The sequence below is a fragment of the Stigmatopora nigra genome, chromosome 9 (genome assembly GCF_051989575.1).
Source record: "Stigmatopora nigra isolate UIUO_SnigA chromosome 9, RoL_Snig_1.1, whole genome shotgun sequence".
NCBI classification, from domain to species: Eukaryota; Metazoa; Chordata; class Actinopteri; order Syngnathiformes; family Syngnathidae; genus Stigmatopora; species Stigmatopora nigra.
In genome coordinates, this window is record NC_135516.1 from 1,801,135 (window position 1) to 1,816,920 (window position 15,786).

The 15,786-nt window shown below is 44.3% G+C and overlaps 1 protein-coding gene across 2 annotated transcripts in view; it reads right to left on the reverse strand.

Annotated features, from left to right (window-relative positions):
• Positions 1–15,786, reverse strand: part of gpr158b (G protein-coupled receptor 158b) — a 60,792-nt gene that overhangs the window by 382 nt on the left and 44,624 nt on the right. The window contains exons 8-13 of one of the 2 annotated variants that reach the window (XM_077725064.1): positions 13,724–13,862; positions 7,820–7,925; positions 6,970–7,110; positions 2,293–2,518; positions 891–1,447; positions 1–826 (exon numbers count right to left, since the gene is read on the reverse strand). The exon at positions 1–826 is cut by the window's left edge and continues 382 nt beyond it. In XM_077725064.1, the coding sequence (XP_077581190.1) occupies positions 1–826; positions 891–1,447; positions 2,293–2,518; positions 6,970–7,110; positions 7,820–7,925; positions 13,724–13,862 (1,995 nt within the window). Of the gene's footprint in view, positions 827–890; positions 1,448–2,292; positions 2,519–6,963; positions 7,111–7,819; positions 7,926–13,723; positions 13,863–15,786 lie in introns of both variants that reach the window. The other variant, XM_077725063.1, reaches the window with a different exon arrangement.

Here is a 15,786-nt window from a genome sequence, read left to right on the forward strand (position 1 = left end):
CACATTTTCTGTTTGAGGCATCAGTTTCACGTGGGAGGACTGCTGCCCTCCTCACATTAGCCCCATCTGGATCTTTGTTAGAGCTCTTCCTTCGCTCAGATTCTAGACTGGCACATTCAGAGGACTGGCTATTATGCCTTGAATTTGACTGTGGCTTTCTGGAAGAGCTCTGCCTTTCTCTGGTTTTCTCACTCATCTTTTCCTTCTCCGTTTTGTGGTTGAATGACCAGGAACCTTTCGTTTTCTTTTTGATTGTGGAAGGACTGCTGAAAGTCTCCTGCTTGGGTAAAGGTGGACTGTTGTAATCCCACGGGCAGATCTCCACCATCAAGGAAGGAGGCTGCAATAGGCTTCCTGTGGACTTGGAATGATCTGAGTGGAGCGACTTGGGTTTACCAACAATAGGTGTGATGCTCTTTTTACGACTGACTCTGTCGGGGGAATTGGCCTCTGAAAATCCACCAACCATGGGTTGCTCAGCAAAATCCCATGGACTCAAATCTGGTAAAAGGGGCAGAGGAGACCTGGTTCCCAAAGATTTCTGTTTTTCTCTGCTCTTCTCCCTGTCACTGCCTCTATTCTTATAGCGCCGTCTGTTTGATGGAGATTGCCCCATTTTCTGCCTCTGCCGGGAACGACTACATTTGCCGAAGCCTGAATTGCTACTTCCTCTCCGGCTGCTCGTGTTTTCCACGGGTACAATGGACACATGCTTTTGTGTCTTGGCTTCAGACTTAGGCTCTTCCATATCCCAGAGACAAACTTCAGACACATCATACAAGTGTCTGCCAGTTTCAGAACAAATAGACGGCTGACTCCCACTCACCTAGAGTAAAGAAAGAAAATAAATTAGTTTGACATTTGGGCTCCAACATCCTATGATTACGTACCTTCTGTTTTATGATGCCCATCTTCATAGGTGTTTTGGAATACTCCACGGACTGACTGGCAATCATTTTGGGATAATGTTCTGGAGTCTCATCCACCTCTGACAGCAGCCTCCCTGCTCGCCTCTTCAGACCTTTTTTGTTGGCGTCTTCCATACACTGGGTCTTGCTCCCGAGCCCCGGCAACTTCTCCTTAGCACTGGTGATAACACTGAGAGACTTCTGCATGATGGAAGTTCGCAGGTGCACATATTTATTTTCGTGTGTTAAGCTGTGAACACTCGCCGACTTCCAGAAGAGTGGAACTGATTCAGTAGATCCAGCTGGTTCCAGCTTTGATGGTGGGGCAGCTGGTTCCATTTGTTTTTTGCAATGTTTGTGTCCAATTAGAGAACCAAGTAGAAAATTGTCCCTTGCATTACCCATTGGAGTCATTTGGTCCCCTGCTGTATAGCCAACTTTACTTCCAGTTTTATCATCTTGGTCACAAACCTGATCATTACTCAACGACTTTTGCAAGCTTAGGTCTCTGTTCTTAGGTAAATCTTCTTGATGTTTTCCTAAAGAGAGATTACATTTAGAAATTTCAGTTTATGATACTTTGTTAGTTTGCAATGCAATTCTTGAGTGAATATGGTCAAAATATTCTTTTTAAGCTCTAAAAATCACGATTTGTTTGAGCAGAATAATTTTGATGGAAACTCAATAATGTGCGGAATAGTTCCAACTACTTGAAATAATTTAATAGTGATAGGCTGGATTATATACATTTAAGAAAATCAGTTTATGACACTTTGGTTTTTTTTTTTGCAGTCTTGAGTGATTTTGAAAAAACATTTTCAAACTGCTTTCCAGTGTTTTCTTTGGGTACTCCGTTTTCCCCCTACATTCCAAAATTACAAATAGGCTCCAGCAGCCCTGGAACCCATGAGAGAATAATCGGGTCAAAAAATTAATAAGAGAATGTTGTAATTTTCATGCATCTGTGTTTTCATGTCTGTAAACCATAATCATCTGAATTAGGATAGGAATTAGAATAGGAAAAAAAGGCTTGGAATATTTCTATCCAAATAATGATTGAATATAATGTTTGTGTCCGAACCCTAACTCTAACCCAGTCTTTCTGAAAAGATAACAAATATCGTATTTTTTTGCAATATTCCAATGTTGGGAAATGTAACTGTATTTAACATGCAAAATAATCAATTTGTTTGTCGAACAAGTGTGAAGATCATTGTCTTTAAATAAAGCCATGGCAAAGATTAGGTCTGATAAGCATGATTTGAGATTTCTATCATGATTTTTTTTTGATTATTGTAGTTTCCTATAGTGTATCATATTGTTTAAATAATAGGCAAATTAGTCAGAATGTTGAAAATGACATCAGTAAGCGCTTCAATCTTACCGTGCTCCATCTGATTTCTCCTCAATGTACGGTTGCTGCCACGTTCATTACTATCTTCTTGGCTGCACTGGCGATGTATGTGCATGGTTTCTTGGATTTCTGTGATTCTTTTCATCAGAGTACAACCCTTTTTTGAATTGCGTTTCGTTTTGAGGTGCAGGTTGCTGGCAAGCATCTTCTTGCATTTGTAGACTTCCAGCTGGACGTAGAGCTTTTCCAACTCATCCTAAAAAAGAAAGTGAACTATGCATCAATTCTAAATTCTTCATGACATACAGAGTGAATGTACAATTATACTGTACGGGAAAATTACCGTATTTACTTGTATTCCAAGCAGCCGTCTATAAGCCGCCTGCGCATATGAGACGCACCATGAAAATTGCCTTGAAATTTTGTAATTTTACAATTTCTTGCGTTTAAGCCGCCCCACCGATTCCCAATTTTCACCTTTATATTCATGGTTTCAATAGGGAGTACAAATGTGTTATTTTGAAGGGAAAATCTTAAGAAAAATCATCAAACACTGTATGAATCAAAAACACATTATTTGTGCCAATATAAGGAAGTTTATATGCCTGTCTTTGTAAATGCAAAATATATAATTATTCAATATGAAAAAGGAAACATATATCTTGATCCGAACCTGATGCTTTCTAATTACAGAAATTAAAATTTTCTTACCAGAAGTTTAAGATGTTGTGACATCAATATTGCTTCTATTGCCAAAATATCTCTGCTGCTTCTCATCGTGACCGCTTCTGTGAGAGTTGACAACCGTGGCCTGATAAAGCCCCCAGAACTATTTAACTATTTTGAACACTATTGTAATTGCATTTGTGACAATATGACTTGTTTTTTCTTCTTCTATGTATAAAAAAAAGTGGGTTGTGGGGTAGACCTGCCAACCGGCCTAATAATTGTTTGTTCATGTCGAGCCATGTGGCCAAACTGGTTTTACAATTGTTTGTTAAAACAGTGGAATGTAGGATAGGCTAACTAGCTGGCCTTGCAATTGTGTGCTTGCACCACAAAATGTAAGATAGCTAACTAGCTGGCCATGCAATTGTTTGTTCGCCTGACGAAATGTAACATAGACTGGGTAACAGGGTTTTCAATTGTTTCCTTGTATTGTGGCCAAATCGCTTTGGAACTGTTTGTTCGAATCGCGCAATATAAGATAGGCTGCAGCAGTTTGTGTGAGCTCTATAAAGACTGACCCAGTGTTCATTCAGAGAGGAGAATTGCGAGGACGACAGACTGTGAGTGGTTCACAGCTGTTTGAGCATACTCCAACCATCATGCAGTCCAGTAATTAACCTATTTCCTATTAAATTGATCTCACTCTTTCTTAACCTGCTCCCGAAGTTGTATTTTCAGATCTATCGTACTTTGGTGCTGAAAACCTGAGACCCAACAACCAACAATTGCCGGAGCGACAACAGAGCACGATGACACCATCCTCCATTGAAAGGGTCAACCCGGCGGACGTTCCCTCGCCGCTACGGTGATTACGGCGAGAAAGAGCGTGAGTTCACCCTTCGATTTCTGTCTCCGTGAAGTGCGATAATTTGAATGAGTATTATCACTGCAGTAGTATTCACAGTTTGCGCTCTGGGACCAACTTACGGTGAACATAATAGTTTTTGGGTTGGGACCAACGTGCGCAGAACATTATAGTTTGTGGTCCGGGACCAACGTGCGTCGAACAAAATAATTTTTGGTCAGGGACCAACATAAGTAGAACAAGAATAAGTCAGGGATGCATAGTGTGAGGGGTAGCCTGATAGGACAGCAAACTTGCAGACCACTGATTATGAGTGTGTGATGGTTGTCTTCTTGTGTTTTTGATTGGCTGACCACCAAGCTATAACCAATCGATCAGATATATATAAGCCCTTCATAAGTCTTCTTGCCAAATTACATTTTTTCATGAAAATGCAGTACTCCAAATGTCAAACTTGACGTGGAGGAACAAATAATCTGCTCTGCAAATTGAATTGGGGGCACTGAAAAAAATTAAAATGAAAATCTTTAAGGAAATTGATTGATTTTGGGTTAGCAGAGGAAGACTGTGCTTCTCAACAGGAAATGGACTAAAGGTGGTGCCTTAAAGTGGGAACGTCAATATCAAGCAGTGCTGACCAACCAACAGACGTGAAAATAACCAAAAGGGGGATGTTGATCCACCTTTTGCACTGTAAGAAGGTTCTCTTAGTTGAAACATTTGAGGAGACAGGTGAGATAAACTTTCTGACGTAATAATACGAAACGCCAACCACTCCAATATTGATTGGAAAGATTATTGCTCAGCAAGCAATGCCATAAAACCATTAGTAACTCTTTTTATTGGTCTTATTGTCTCCATATGCAAAAAGGTGAAAGCATTTTAATTGAGACTAAACCTTTTTAAAAAGGGTTCAAATAAACAACCAGAAAAAGAGAAGCTGCAGTGGAAGGCGGAAGGAGCCACTCAACGTGAGAACGGCCTCTATGCAAACAAACAATGCATCCCACAATCATTGTTTGAAGTAATTGCAAAATTGAGCCATGGAAGGAGCCATGTCTCAACGGGGGTGGGGGGATCAGTATAGTATAATAAACAATCCATGTTCCCAGAGGTCACCAAACCTACTTTTAAAAAAAATGCAGAAACTGTCTCAACTGCTGTAGACAACTCTCAAGGTAATGAACGACCCAAGCAAAGAACAACTGTTACGACTCCCCCTGGGGTAAGATATACCAGGGAGTCGCAACTACCACAGCAGATGGGTTTGGTCAAGGATGAGTCCAGACAAACAATGCAAGTAGCCTTCAGTGATATTTTATTTACAACAAAGTCCACAAAAACCTAGACTACGGGATAACATAGGGGAAGCATGAGCTATTAAAGTGGCACCCTCAAATAAACACGGTAAAAACACCCTCCCAGACAGGTGTCTAAATGAACACCCACAAAATACAGGAAATAAGGCCGAAGGGCGCCCCTGTCAGAACTGATGTAATAAAAGTCTAGACAGCGGAATAACTACGTGTCTAAATCTCAAGTCCCCCTATGCAACCCAAAATCATTAACTTTGCCAACACAAATACAAAATATAACAAGGAGTAACATACTGACATTACCAGGTGAAGCTGGGACAATCAAACTTTATTCTGCACTAAACCATGTGCTTTCTAAGGAAGGAGAGGACTCCACTACCTCAGCAATTACAATCATAGGCAGCCAAGGGAGTCAGTCAGGAATCAAGCCTGCGAGTCAGCAAGTCAGCCAGAACTGACAAATAAAAAGGGGTTAAATAAGGGCAGGAAGTGAATCTTGATTGGAGGAGGGATGATGGGGAAGTAGTCACAGCTGTGTTGGCCTGGGCAGGGCTTTGTCACAGGGGTGGAGCCACAGCTCCATGTACCTGTAGAGAAAAAGAAACCACACCCCTCCTACATAGGGTGTGTCCAGGCTGCAAGCCGTAACAACAAGGCAGACAGGGACATATCCCTTCGAGGTTCTGAACATGGATTTCATCGAGCTGAACCAAGGTGGCATATACAGGTACTGTCTGGTGGTCATTGACCAAGTGGGTTGAGATATATCATCCAAGAAAGCGAACGCCACGGCAGTTGCAAAAGCCATATGCAAAAGGATCATTCCAAGCCATGGAATACCACGAGTCATTTGGAGTGATGGTGCTCGCTTCATGAGTCGCGTGATCCAAGCTATGGGACGGCATCTTGGAACCGACCTGAGGTATCATTGCGCCTGCCACCCCCAAAAGTCCTGGACTCATTGAAAGAACCAATGGAACAGTAAGACTTAGACTGGTGGTGGAGGAGACAGGAGAAACAGATTCTCTCACTCAATCGTTATGCTAAATGTTCCAAGAAAGAACTGTGATGAATGCAAATGATCTACCGACATCTGCTCGGTCTCCCACACAGGAGGTCCTGTCCCCAGGCGACCTGGTACTCGTCAAGGAGATAAAAAGAAAGTGCTGGTCATCTTCACATGGGGACGGACCTAACTGTGTGATTTTGACCGCTAACTTCACCAAGTTGGCCACCACCGTCAATGCTGATGGACGAGTGTTGGAGTTCACGACCAGGATCCAGTGTAGGGCTTGGATGTGCCCCTCAAACACAAACACTGGTCAGTCTCCTCCAAAATCCTAATGGCTCTGTTCCCGTGGGTGGGAGTGGCAAGGAATGCCCTGCGTCTGGAGACCATTGACTGCAGATTATGTACATATTTAACACAAAATGTTCTATATCACCTAAAGTATTGCAAAATACAAAGCTGAACATATTTGAATAACAACAGTTGTTTTAGAAAACAGGAGATAAAATATATGTTAATGTTGATCTATTGCCTATTTCTGAAAAAAAACAAGAAGCACCTTACAGCAGTCCACTGATTGCACTTGCAGGACACCAGATTGGTGAAAATGTGGCCTCTTTACGGGTTGGAATGAAAATCCGCACCTGACCCTTTGTGGAATAGGTTGCACACCCTTGGTTTCGAATAAAGTTTGGGAAAATAATATTAACCTCCAAGTACTATTTACCGCTCACATAGTAAATGCCTACTTCCCAAAATGACCGTAATTTTCTTGCAAATATCCTGTGTATCTTAAGCAGCAAAACGACTGTACAAATCAGCCAGATTGTTTGTTTTCTCACCCGTACATCTTCAGGGTCCAAGCTGTTCTCACTCCAGGCTGAGGTGATGCTGTTGTTAGGGTAGGAAACAGATCTCCTGATATCCAGCTCTTCCTCATAGGCCTCAGTGGAAATACCGTCCCAAGCCTGAGTCACTTTGCATAAGAACTAAGATAGATAGAGTTGCAATCAATCTATAACCACATAAGAACCTCATCACAAACATGTGCTTATTCGTATTGTTATTCTAATATGGAGAAGTAATTCATCAACTCTGAAAGTAGTACAATATGTGATAAACTAATAAATGTTTTCGTAGTAGTAAAATTGATATTCCAGAAATAAAAAGCTTTTCTGGCCAAATTTATATGCATAAAAAATGATCAATTTCTACAGAAGAAAAGAGTTGTCGTGTCCGCATCACAGTTCTAGGATCAAGAGTTCAATCTCAGGGCCGGACATTCCTGTGTTTAGTTTGCATTGAGCTTGAGTGGGTTTTCTTCCGAGATACAAAAATATTCATATGCATAAATGCATGTGTATGTGTGTATGTGTATGTGTGTGTATGCGTGTATGCTTGTATGCGTGTATGCGTGTATGCGTGTATGCGTATGTGTGTTTGTGTGTATGTGTGTTTGTGTGTGTGTGTGTATGTGTGTATGTGTGTGTGTGTATGTGTGTATGTGTGTATGTTTGTATGTGTGTATGTGTGTACGATATCCACATATTGCGATATCTCTATATCGAGATATCGCGATATCTCTATATCTCTATATCTATACACACACACATACACACACACACACACACACACACACACACACACACACACATATATCACAGATAATAACATTTTATTATTATATTGGAGGGATACCTTTGGAAGAAGAAGAACACCCACAGTCATAGTGACAGTCATCTGAGTGTGAGTGAAGATCAGTATCAGCATCCAATCAGGTTGAAGGCTCGATGCCAGAGAGAACCTGTAGGCACAGAAGCCACAACACTTGAAATGTAAAAGAATGATTAGCAGACTTTTTGAAGCCTGAATTTTCAAATAGCACCTATGAAGTGCAGCCCCCATTTTTTTCCTCTTTACACATAAAGTGGAAACAATGTAGGACTTTAAGGATTAAATCCTGACACAGTTCATCTTCACCAATACAAAATCATATCATACAACAACATAGTATTATTGGAAATTAAAGACTTTTGTAATAGAACAAGGCGGCCTGGAGTCCGAATTGGTAGGTTGTCGGCCTCACAGTTCTAGGGTTGAGAGTTTGATCCCGGGTTGGAACTCACTGAGGGGAGTTTCCATGTTCCCCGCCAGCCTCGTGGGTTTTTTTCTTTGGGTACTCCTAAATCCTAAAAACTTGCAGGATAGACTGGTTGAAACTTTGTGTCTTATATTAAAACTTATTATATACAGTAATGACTGCATGAACTTCCTCATTTCCTCAGTAGAGCCCTGCCCTGTAGCCAGATGTGTCCTTGAAGACTTGTAATATTGTCATTATCTTGTATTTCATAACAAAAGAATAATGTATGAAATGGAAAATCCCACCCATAATCATTCTCGTAGAAAATCTCATTCTTGTTCAGTTTCAGTACCCTACAGAGAGTATAATTGTAATTGTAAATTATTTGCCCGCGTGCATTTTTGAAGGACAAACATTGGCTGTACTACACATGTGCCCGGAATATTCTGTAATAAAAGCTTCAAAGACGCTGTTGATGGCCTCCAATCTGTATTTGGACAACCAAAATGCATTTTATGTTTGTGTCAGAGATTTGCCTGAATGAGAACGTGAAAGTGGGAGAAAATAATTGCCAGAATAGATGTATGTGTTGTGAGGATGGCTGGTTTTCTCTTATGTCTTCTACTGCATGTTTGGTGACATTAATGAATGAAACGGAAAGGCTTGTGTTAGAAGAGAGGAGGCTTTAAAATTAGAAGTGGAAAAAACTAACAGGGTGTCTATAAGGTGTAGAAAAGTGAGAGATAATGCTAAGAAAGGTACCGCCATCACTGATTTGCCCTTCTCGCCGCCTCCTTACTCGGAGGAGAAACGACTTTCTGGCGGTGACCCTACCAGGGCCACAAGGCCCCAGACAACATAGCCCCAAGGATAATTGGGACACACAAACCCTATCACCACGATATGGTGATGATTCATTGGGGGAGAATTTCCGGATGGTAACATCCACTGCTGCTCCGCCGCCTCTGCCTCCAGCGCCACCTTCGCCTCCAGCGCCACCTTCCAGTTCCTACTTTTCGTTGAACAACGCTTTGTGGCATGTGCCACTACCGACATTTACAGGGTAAGAGTTGATATTGACCCCAGTAGCTGGCTCGAAGCTGAACACTTTTGGGCTCTCTGGTCATCTTGGGTTCGTGACCTTAGATCTTATGATATGGTAAGTGACTGTGATAATTGAAAACAACACATGAGCATTAAACATGTGAGATTTGTTTGCAGGTAAACCATGTATGGCCTTTTCGGTATCCCTGACTCCTGATAACCTCACATGGTAAGTGAGGGCCACTGATTGGCAAGATTCATTTCACACTTAACTATTTTTTTCAAGATGGCGCTGTCTGGCGGCAGCCCGTGGCAGTAGCCCTGTCTCTTATTCGTTTTTGTGGTTTACAAACTTCCTATCTTATTTTAATTCCATTTTAATATTGGGTGGCCTCACAGCTCTGGGGTCCTGGGGTCAAATCCAGGTCATGTCCACCTGTGTGGAGTTTGCATGTTCTCTCTGGGCCTGTGCATGTTTTCTCTGGGTTCTCCGGTTTCCTCCCATATTCCAAAAACATGTATAGTAGGCTGATTGGACACTCTAAACTGCCCTTAGGTACGGGTGTGAGTGTGAATGGTTGACTGGCCACGGAGTCAGGGTATCTCCCGCCTCTGGCCCGGAGACAGCTGGGATTGGCTCCAGAACCCCCGCGACCCAGTGAGGTTGAAGGGGTTCAGAAAATGAGAGACATTTTAAAATGTCTTAATACATTCTCATTTACTTTACTTTGTACTTTTTACCTTAATGTTTCTGTGTTCTATTTGCTAGTTTTTTTTCTGCTAGTTACCTGGATGCCGCTGAAAATCTGGAGCTGGACAAAAGTGCCGGGTGAAGAAGCAACGCTTGAGACCAATCATTCCATATATTATTATGGGGAAAAAGAGATCCCTCCCCGATAAGATGGAAGAGCTGTCAGCGCTATTTTAGTATTCGAAGTGTTGTACTCTGTTGCTGTTCATTCTTCAGCTCCAGACTACTGAGGGACTTTGCAGATAAGCTTGGAAAAGTGATTCTGCATATTTTAAACCTCGGTCTCCAGTCTGCAGAAGTTCCCCGCCTTGTGGAAAACAGTGTGTGGTTCCAGTTGTATCTGACTCTACAATGTCTTTTTCGTGTGTCTGTATCTGTTTTTGTTGCTACTTCAACTAAGATAGTGCCGCTGAAGTGGCAGCCGGTAGCGGTAGTGTTACGGTCGCACCGTGTGGCCGTTAACGTCGTCCGGGGGGCGTCCACGCCAGCCCGTGACAAGACGAGGGAGAGGTCGTGTCAGGCCTCCGACGTGACTGGTAGCTGGGTGTTCCAGTTCGACCAATCACAGGCCCAGCCCCAACGAGCAGAGTGGCGCCAGGTGGAGGCCATCAACGGTCTGCCAAGTTATAAGGCCACCAGAGACTGAACCAGTTGCCGGATCGTCATTTCAGCACGCGGAAGTACCTTCACGTAAATGACCATTGTTCCATGTTTAATTTCTATGACCCATGTATGCCCAGGAATCGCCAAGCAAGTGACCAGGAAAGGAGAAGGACGACCCAAGGATATTTACCAGGAAAGGAGAAGGACGACCCAAGGATATTGACCAGGATAGGAAAAGGACGACGCCAAGATACTGACCAAGAAAGGAGAAGGACCCGCCAGGATAGTTACCAGGACACGGACTGAATATTGTTGCTGACAAAGCATATTTCAATAAAGGTGCACTAAGAACTCGACTATCTATCTCGCCTGCTTTGGGGCCATTACCCAGGATCATAACAGGTCGGTCCGGTGGGCGTCTGCGCCAGCCAGAAACGAGACGCGGAAGTGGTTGGTCCGGCGGGCGTCCGCGCCGGCCGATGACGAGGCATGGGCATGGCCGGTCCGGCGGGCGTCTGTGCCGGTCAGAAACGAGACAAGGCAGAGGTCGGTCCGGCGGGCGTCCGCACCGGCCGGTGACGAGACGAGTCAGTGGAATGCCGCCAACTCCCTCGTCGAGGGGTGCCAGAGCATCGCTCTCGCCGACCCCGTCCTCCAGGGGCGCCGGAGCATTGCCGCCGCTTCCAGGCGGGCAGGCGTTGGAGCTTGGCGAGCTGGTGCTTGGCAGAACGGTGCTTGGCAGAATGGAGCCTGGCAGGACGGAGCCCTCCTCTTATCCCTAGCCGGGATTCCTGTGCTGCAAATACGTCCCTGGGGTGCCTACCCCACGGCGTGTCCATTAACTACTCTCCAAATGACTTAGAAGGGTTTCTCATTAAATCCATCTGGTCGGGGGGCTTCAAAGAGGATGGCTGGCGTCGACGAGCACGTCGGCACGAGCGTGGGTGGCGTCCCGCTGGTTCCATGTGGTCGGATCTATCTGTTACGGTCGCGACCGGGGGAAGCGTTACCCATTTGCGGGAAAAAATGGTATTATCGAGACGGTCCGCTCTCCTGGTGGATTGGTTCTAATAACTCAACCAAAACTTACAAAACAACAAGGTCTTGAATCTCCCAAAAGTATCATAAACGAAGCATGCAGAAAATATATAATGAATTGAGGAGGTCTTCAAAGTATTCGACCCACCGATACCCAACATCCCGACTCGAGGTCAGGTGCGTTCCATCCTCACAATACATTATGTTGGTGGTGCACTGCTTCCCCTTTCTGAGACGTTGAATGGTGGACCAAAATTTCCTTGAAGCCACCCGGAAGTCGTTCTCCATGGCCTCACCAAACTCCTCCCATGCCCGGGTTTTTGCCTCGGACACGACCAGAGCGGGTGCTGTTTGGCCACCCAGAATCCCATGGACCAAAAGGGCCTGGTAGTACTTTTTTTTTCAACCTGACGGCAACCCTTACTCCCGGTGTCCACCAACAGGTCTTGGGGATGATGCCATGCCAGGCACCAACCACTTTGCGGTCGCAGCCCATGTCTGCCACCTCAGCAATAGAGGCGCGGAACGTGGTTCAATCGGACTCAATGTCCCGCGCCTCTTCCCGGACATGAGAAAAATTCTGTTGTCATTGTTATTTTCTTGATTGCCTCTCCTGCCTCAGGTATTGAAGTTTTTGTTAGAACACTCCAGCCCACACCCTTCATTTCTTCCCTGCATTTCGGTCCTAGACTGCCTTCCACGCTTGACGTCGACCAACCATGGACCCAACGGGAAGCACCCGGCTCACCTTTAGAGAATTCATAAGGAGTACCCCGTGGTGTTCGCACCGCAGAGACAATTTTCCCACGAGAAAATCCCAGGACAGCTTTTCCACAGACCCCTATCTGGGTTGCGGGGAGCTCAGGTAGGATTTTTGAACAACGCCCGCTCAAGACCCAGAAATCGTCTTTTTTTAGGGGGTACAGCAGCAGGACTGTTCCCGTGTCACGGAGGACGGGCTATGCCATCTGCCTATAGGTGACAGCGAGTGCCGCGACGAGGAGGGAAGAAGGAGGAATGACTCGATGCTCAAACCCGCGAGTCGGCTCCCGGTTCAACAGCTGCAGTCCCTGCTCTCACTCAACGGACTGGCTTCGACGCAGCGTGGCCGGGCCCCCGTGCCGGGCCCACGTGCCGACAGCGTGTGCTCATGTGGCCGCGCCGATGCCACGTGCCCGGGCACCCGGACCGGCCCGGTCCTCCCGATTTCTCCCCAAGGGCTGGACCGGACGACCGCCAGACCAGTCGGCCCGACACCTCAACGGCCAGACCGAATGAACGCTCGACCGGCCGGACTATGTTTTGAAGCCCCACTACGCCCACCTTGCCCTTTTTCCCCCGTTATTGGCGTTCAGGGTTAAGTTGCGTTTTGGACTACATGCCCGCCTGACTCCTTTTTTATGTTGCGTCTGGTTTTGGGACGTCTGGGATTCATCCTTTAAGTGGGGGGTTACTGTCACGTCTTGTTATGGTTTTGGGTGGAAGTGTGTGTGTGAGTGCATGTGTGTATGTGTCATCGTTTACCTTTAACCTTCATTAGGGACTAAAGGTAGAATTTAGCCCTCAATGTTTCATATTTATGTATATATGTTCATTAACACGAATATGAATAGGTTCATTAATATGTGCTATCCCTTATTAACAAAATCAAAGTCAAACTCAAGAGAGCCCACAGTTGAAAACCTTCTGCATGTAAAGCCTAGTCAGTCTTCGTTGCCCCACCCAGGCGAGGTGTACAGGTTAAGGGGCAAAACACCAGTGATCCTAAGATACCTGCTGACGATGTAAAATGGTTTCCATAAAATTTTGGGGCCCAAGTAAGATAATCTCTGAAATGGTTCTGCATTTTGTAAGTTTGAGTAGTTCTGAATGGTTACAGCTTGTGCAAAAGCAATTTGGTTGTTTACTTTACTCCATTGCGTCTTGTGTTATTGTGGCCAAACCGTGTTTGAAATGCTGACATGAAGGTTGTCTAAGTGTTCTGCATTTCGTAAGTTTGAGTAGTTCTGAATGTTACGGCTCTTGGCAAAGCATCTTGGATCTTTATTTTACCTAGATTTCATTATAATTTTCTTACACCCACCTGATGGTGTGGAAGACAGCTGAAAAAATAAGCTCATTGTAGATGGCCACAGCCATGTGGTGTGGCTCCTGGAAGGCTGAGTGAATTGTTCGGACAGCGTAGAACAAGTAGACGCCCCACAGAAGAAAAAGAAACTCCGCTAAGAAGCAAAAGAGATGGGATTAAACTGAAACATAACTTTTAACTGTATTGTCCCAATGAATTTGACTATTTCAAATGTTCTTTTATATCTCAAAGAATCATAATTAAATCTGGCACATCATTTGTTCTCACTACCTTATAAGCAATAGTTTCTTGAATTAAATGCTTTTATTTTCTCTAAACAAGCACAATGAGATTTAAAACTTCGCCATAAAGTGCACTCATATATAAGTAGTCATAAAAAGATTTATGTACAATACAATTGAAGTGAGGTAAAAAAAAGTGATTAAAGCCATTAGCAGACCGTGAGGTAGTTATGGTTTCAGTGCAATTATCATAATGCAAGATAAAAATGTGCAGTGGTTAGACTGAAATACAATTCTGAGAACATTACTTATTAATATGCTTTTGGCAGTGTTATGGATTTTTAGGTATAGTGCGGTGATGATAATTAATTGAGCCTAGATTATGTCCTCGGTGCAAAACTCAGGTTGAGTATGGTGACGGATCTTGGAAAGAAACTATCCTTGAGTCTGTTTTGGCTGGTATCGTCCTGTAGTGCCTGCCATAGGGCAGCAGCTAAAGAGGAGGAAGTCAGGATGTGCTTTGTCTCTTGTATTGCCTATGCACTTCCGAGGCACCGGGTGTTGTAGATGGTGGACAGTCAATGGCTGACCGGTAGAAGGTCACAAGCGGGTCGGTGTTGAGTTGCTCCTTTCTGAGTACTCTAAAAAATGCAGTCTTTGCTGCACCTTTTTGACGAATGCTGTGGTGTTAGCTGGCCAAGATGGGCCAGCAGAGAAATGGACCCCCAGGAGTTTGAAAGTCTCTGCTTGTGCCACAAATTCACTGTTGATATACAGGAGGGTAGGATTAGCTTGGTTCCGTCAGAAGTCCAGGATGAGTTCCCTGGTTTTGGAAATGTTCAGCACGAAGGTGTTTAGAGCACTGTGTGGAGCATGGAAGGTCTCAAACGCAGACAAGCAGGCGGAGACGGGGAGTGATAGATCACAAGAAAAAACTTGAATAACTGAGGCAAGGCTCTCAAAAAATAACAAAGACTTCAACATCAAAGAACAAAGTCAAACCTGACGAGGAGGAGCACAAGGATGGATACACAAGACAATCCGATCAGGTCTGACAAATACACAGGATTTAAATAGACACGGGCTGACGAGACAATCGATAAGATCTGGGTCACACAAGAGGCAGCAAGCAGGAGATACACCAGGGGCAGGGGAAACGACAGGTGAACTAAATAGGCAATCACAAGGAGAGGTCATACAGGGGAACAAACCCTAACCAGAGTAATACCAAACAACCACTTGCTGAGTCTAAGAACCTTCTTTGTCGGCCACCTCGTTCCCATCCGCAATCTACTCCAGTGGTCCCCAACCAACGATGGACCGGTACCAGTGCGTGAACTACCTAGTGCCGGTCAGTCTGCATAAAACAAATGTATGTTTTCATTCTCGCCCTCCTAATTGAAATAAGAAAAGGTGTTATATTATAATTTAAAAAAGGCTATTATGCTTGGGTCTTTTTTGCCGTCGTGGGTGTTGTTTGTGCCCCCCCCCCCCCATCCACACACACACACACAATTTAGTCTTAAGTTGTCGCCCTCCCCATTAGTCGGGCCTCGAGAAAATGGAGAGGGCTTTATCGAAAAGGATGAGAAGCGGCGACTTAGGTTCACATTCTGGGGCTGGTTAAACAGAACATAATTAATCCAGAAGCAGGTGGAATGTGGGAGCCCCAAATTGGCCAATTTTTGGATAAGAATGTCCGGTATTATTGTGTTAGAGAATGAGCTGTAGTTAATGAAGAGCATTTTGATATAGCTCCCTGTTTTCTCAAGGTGGCTCAGTGCAGTGTGGACGGCTGTGGTTATTGGCTCTTCATTGGATCTAATCGGCTGGTAT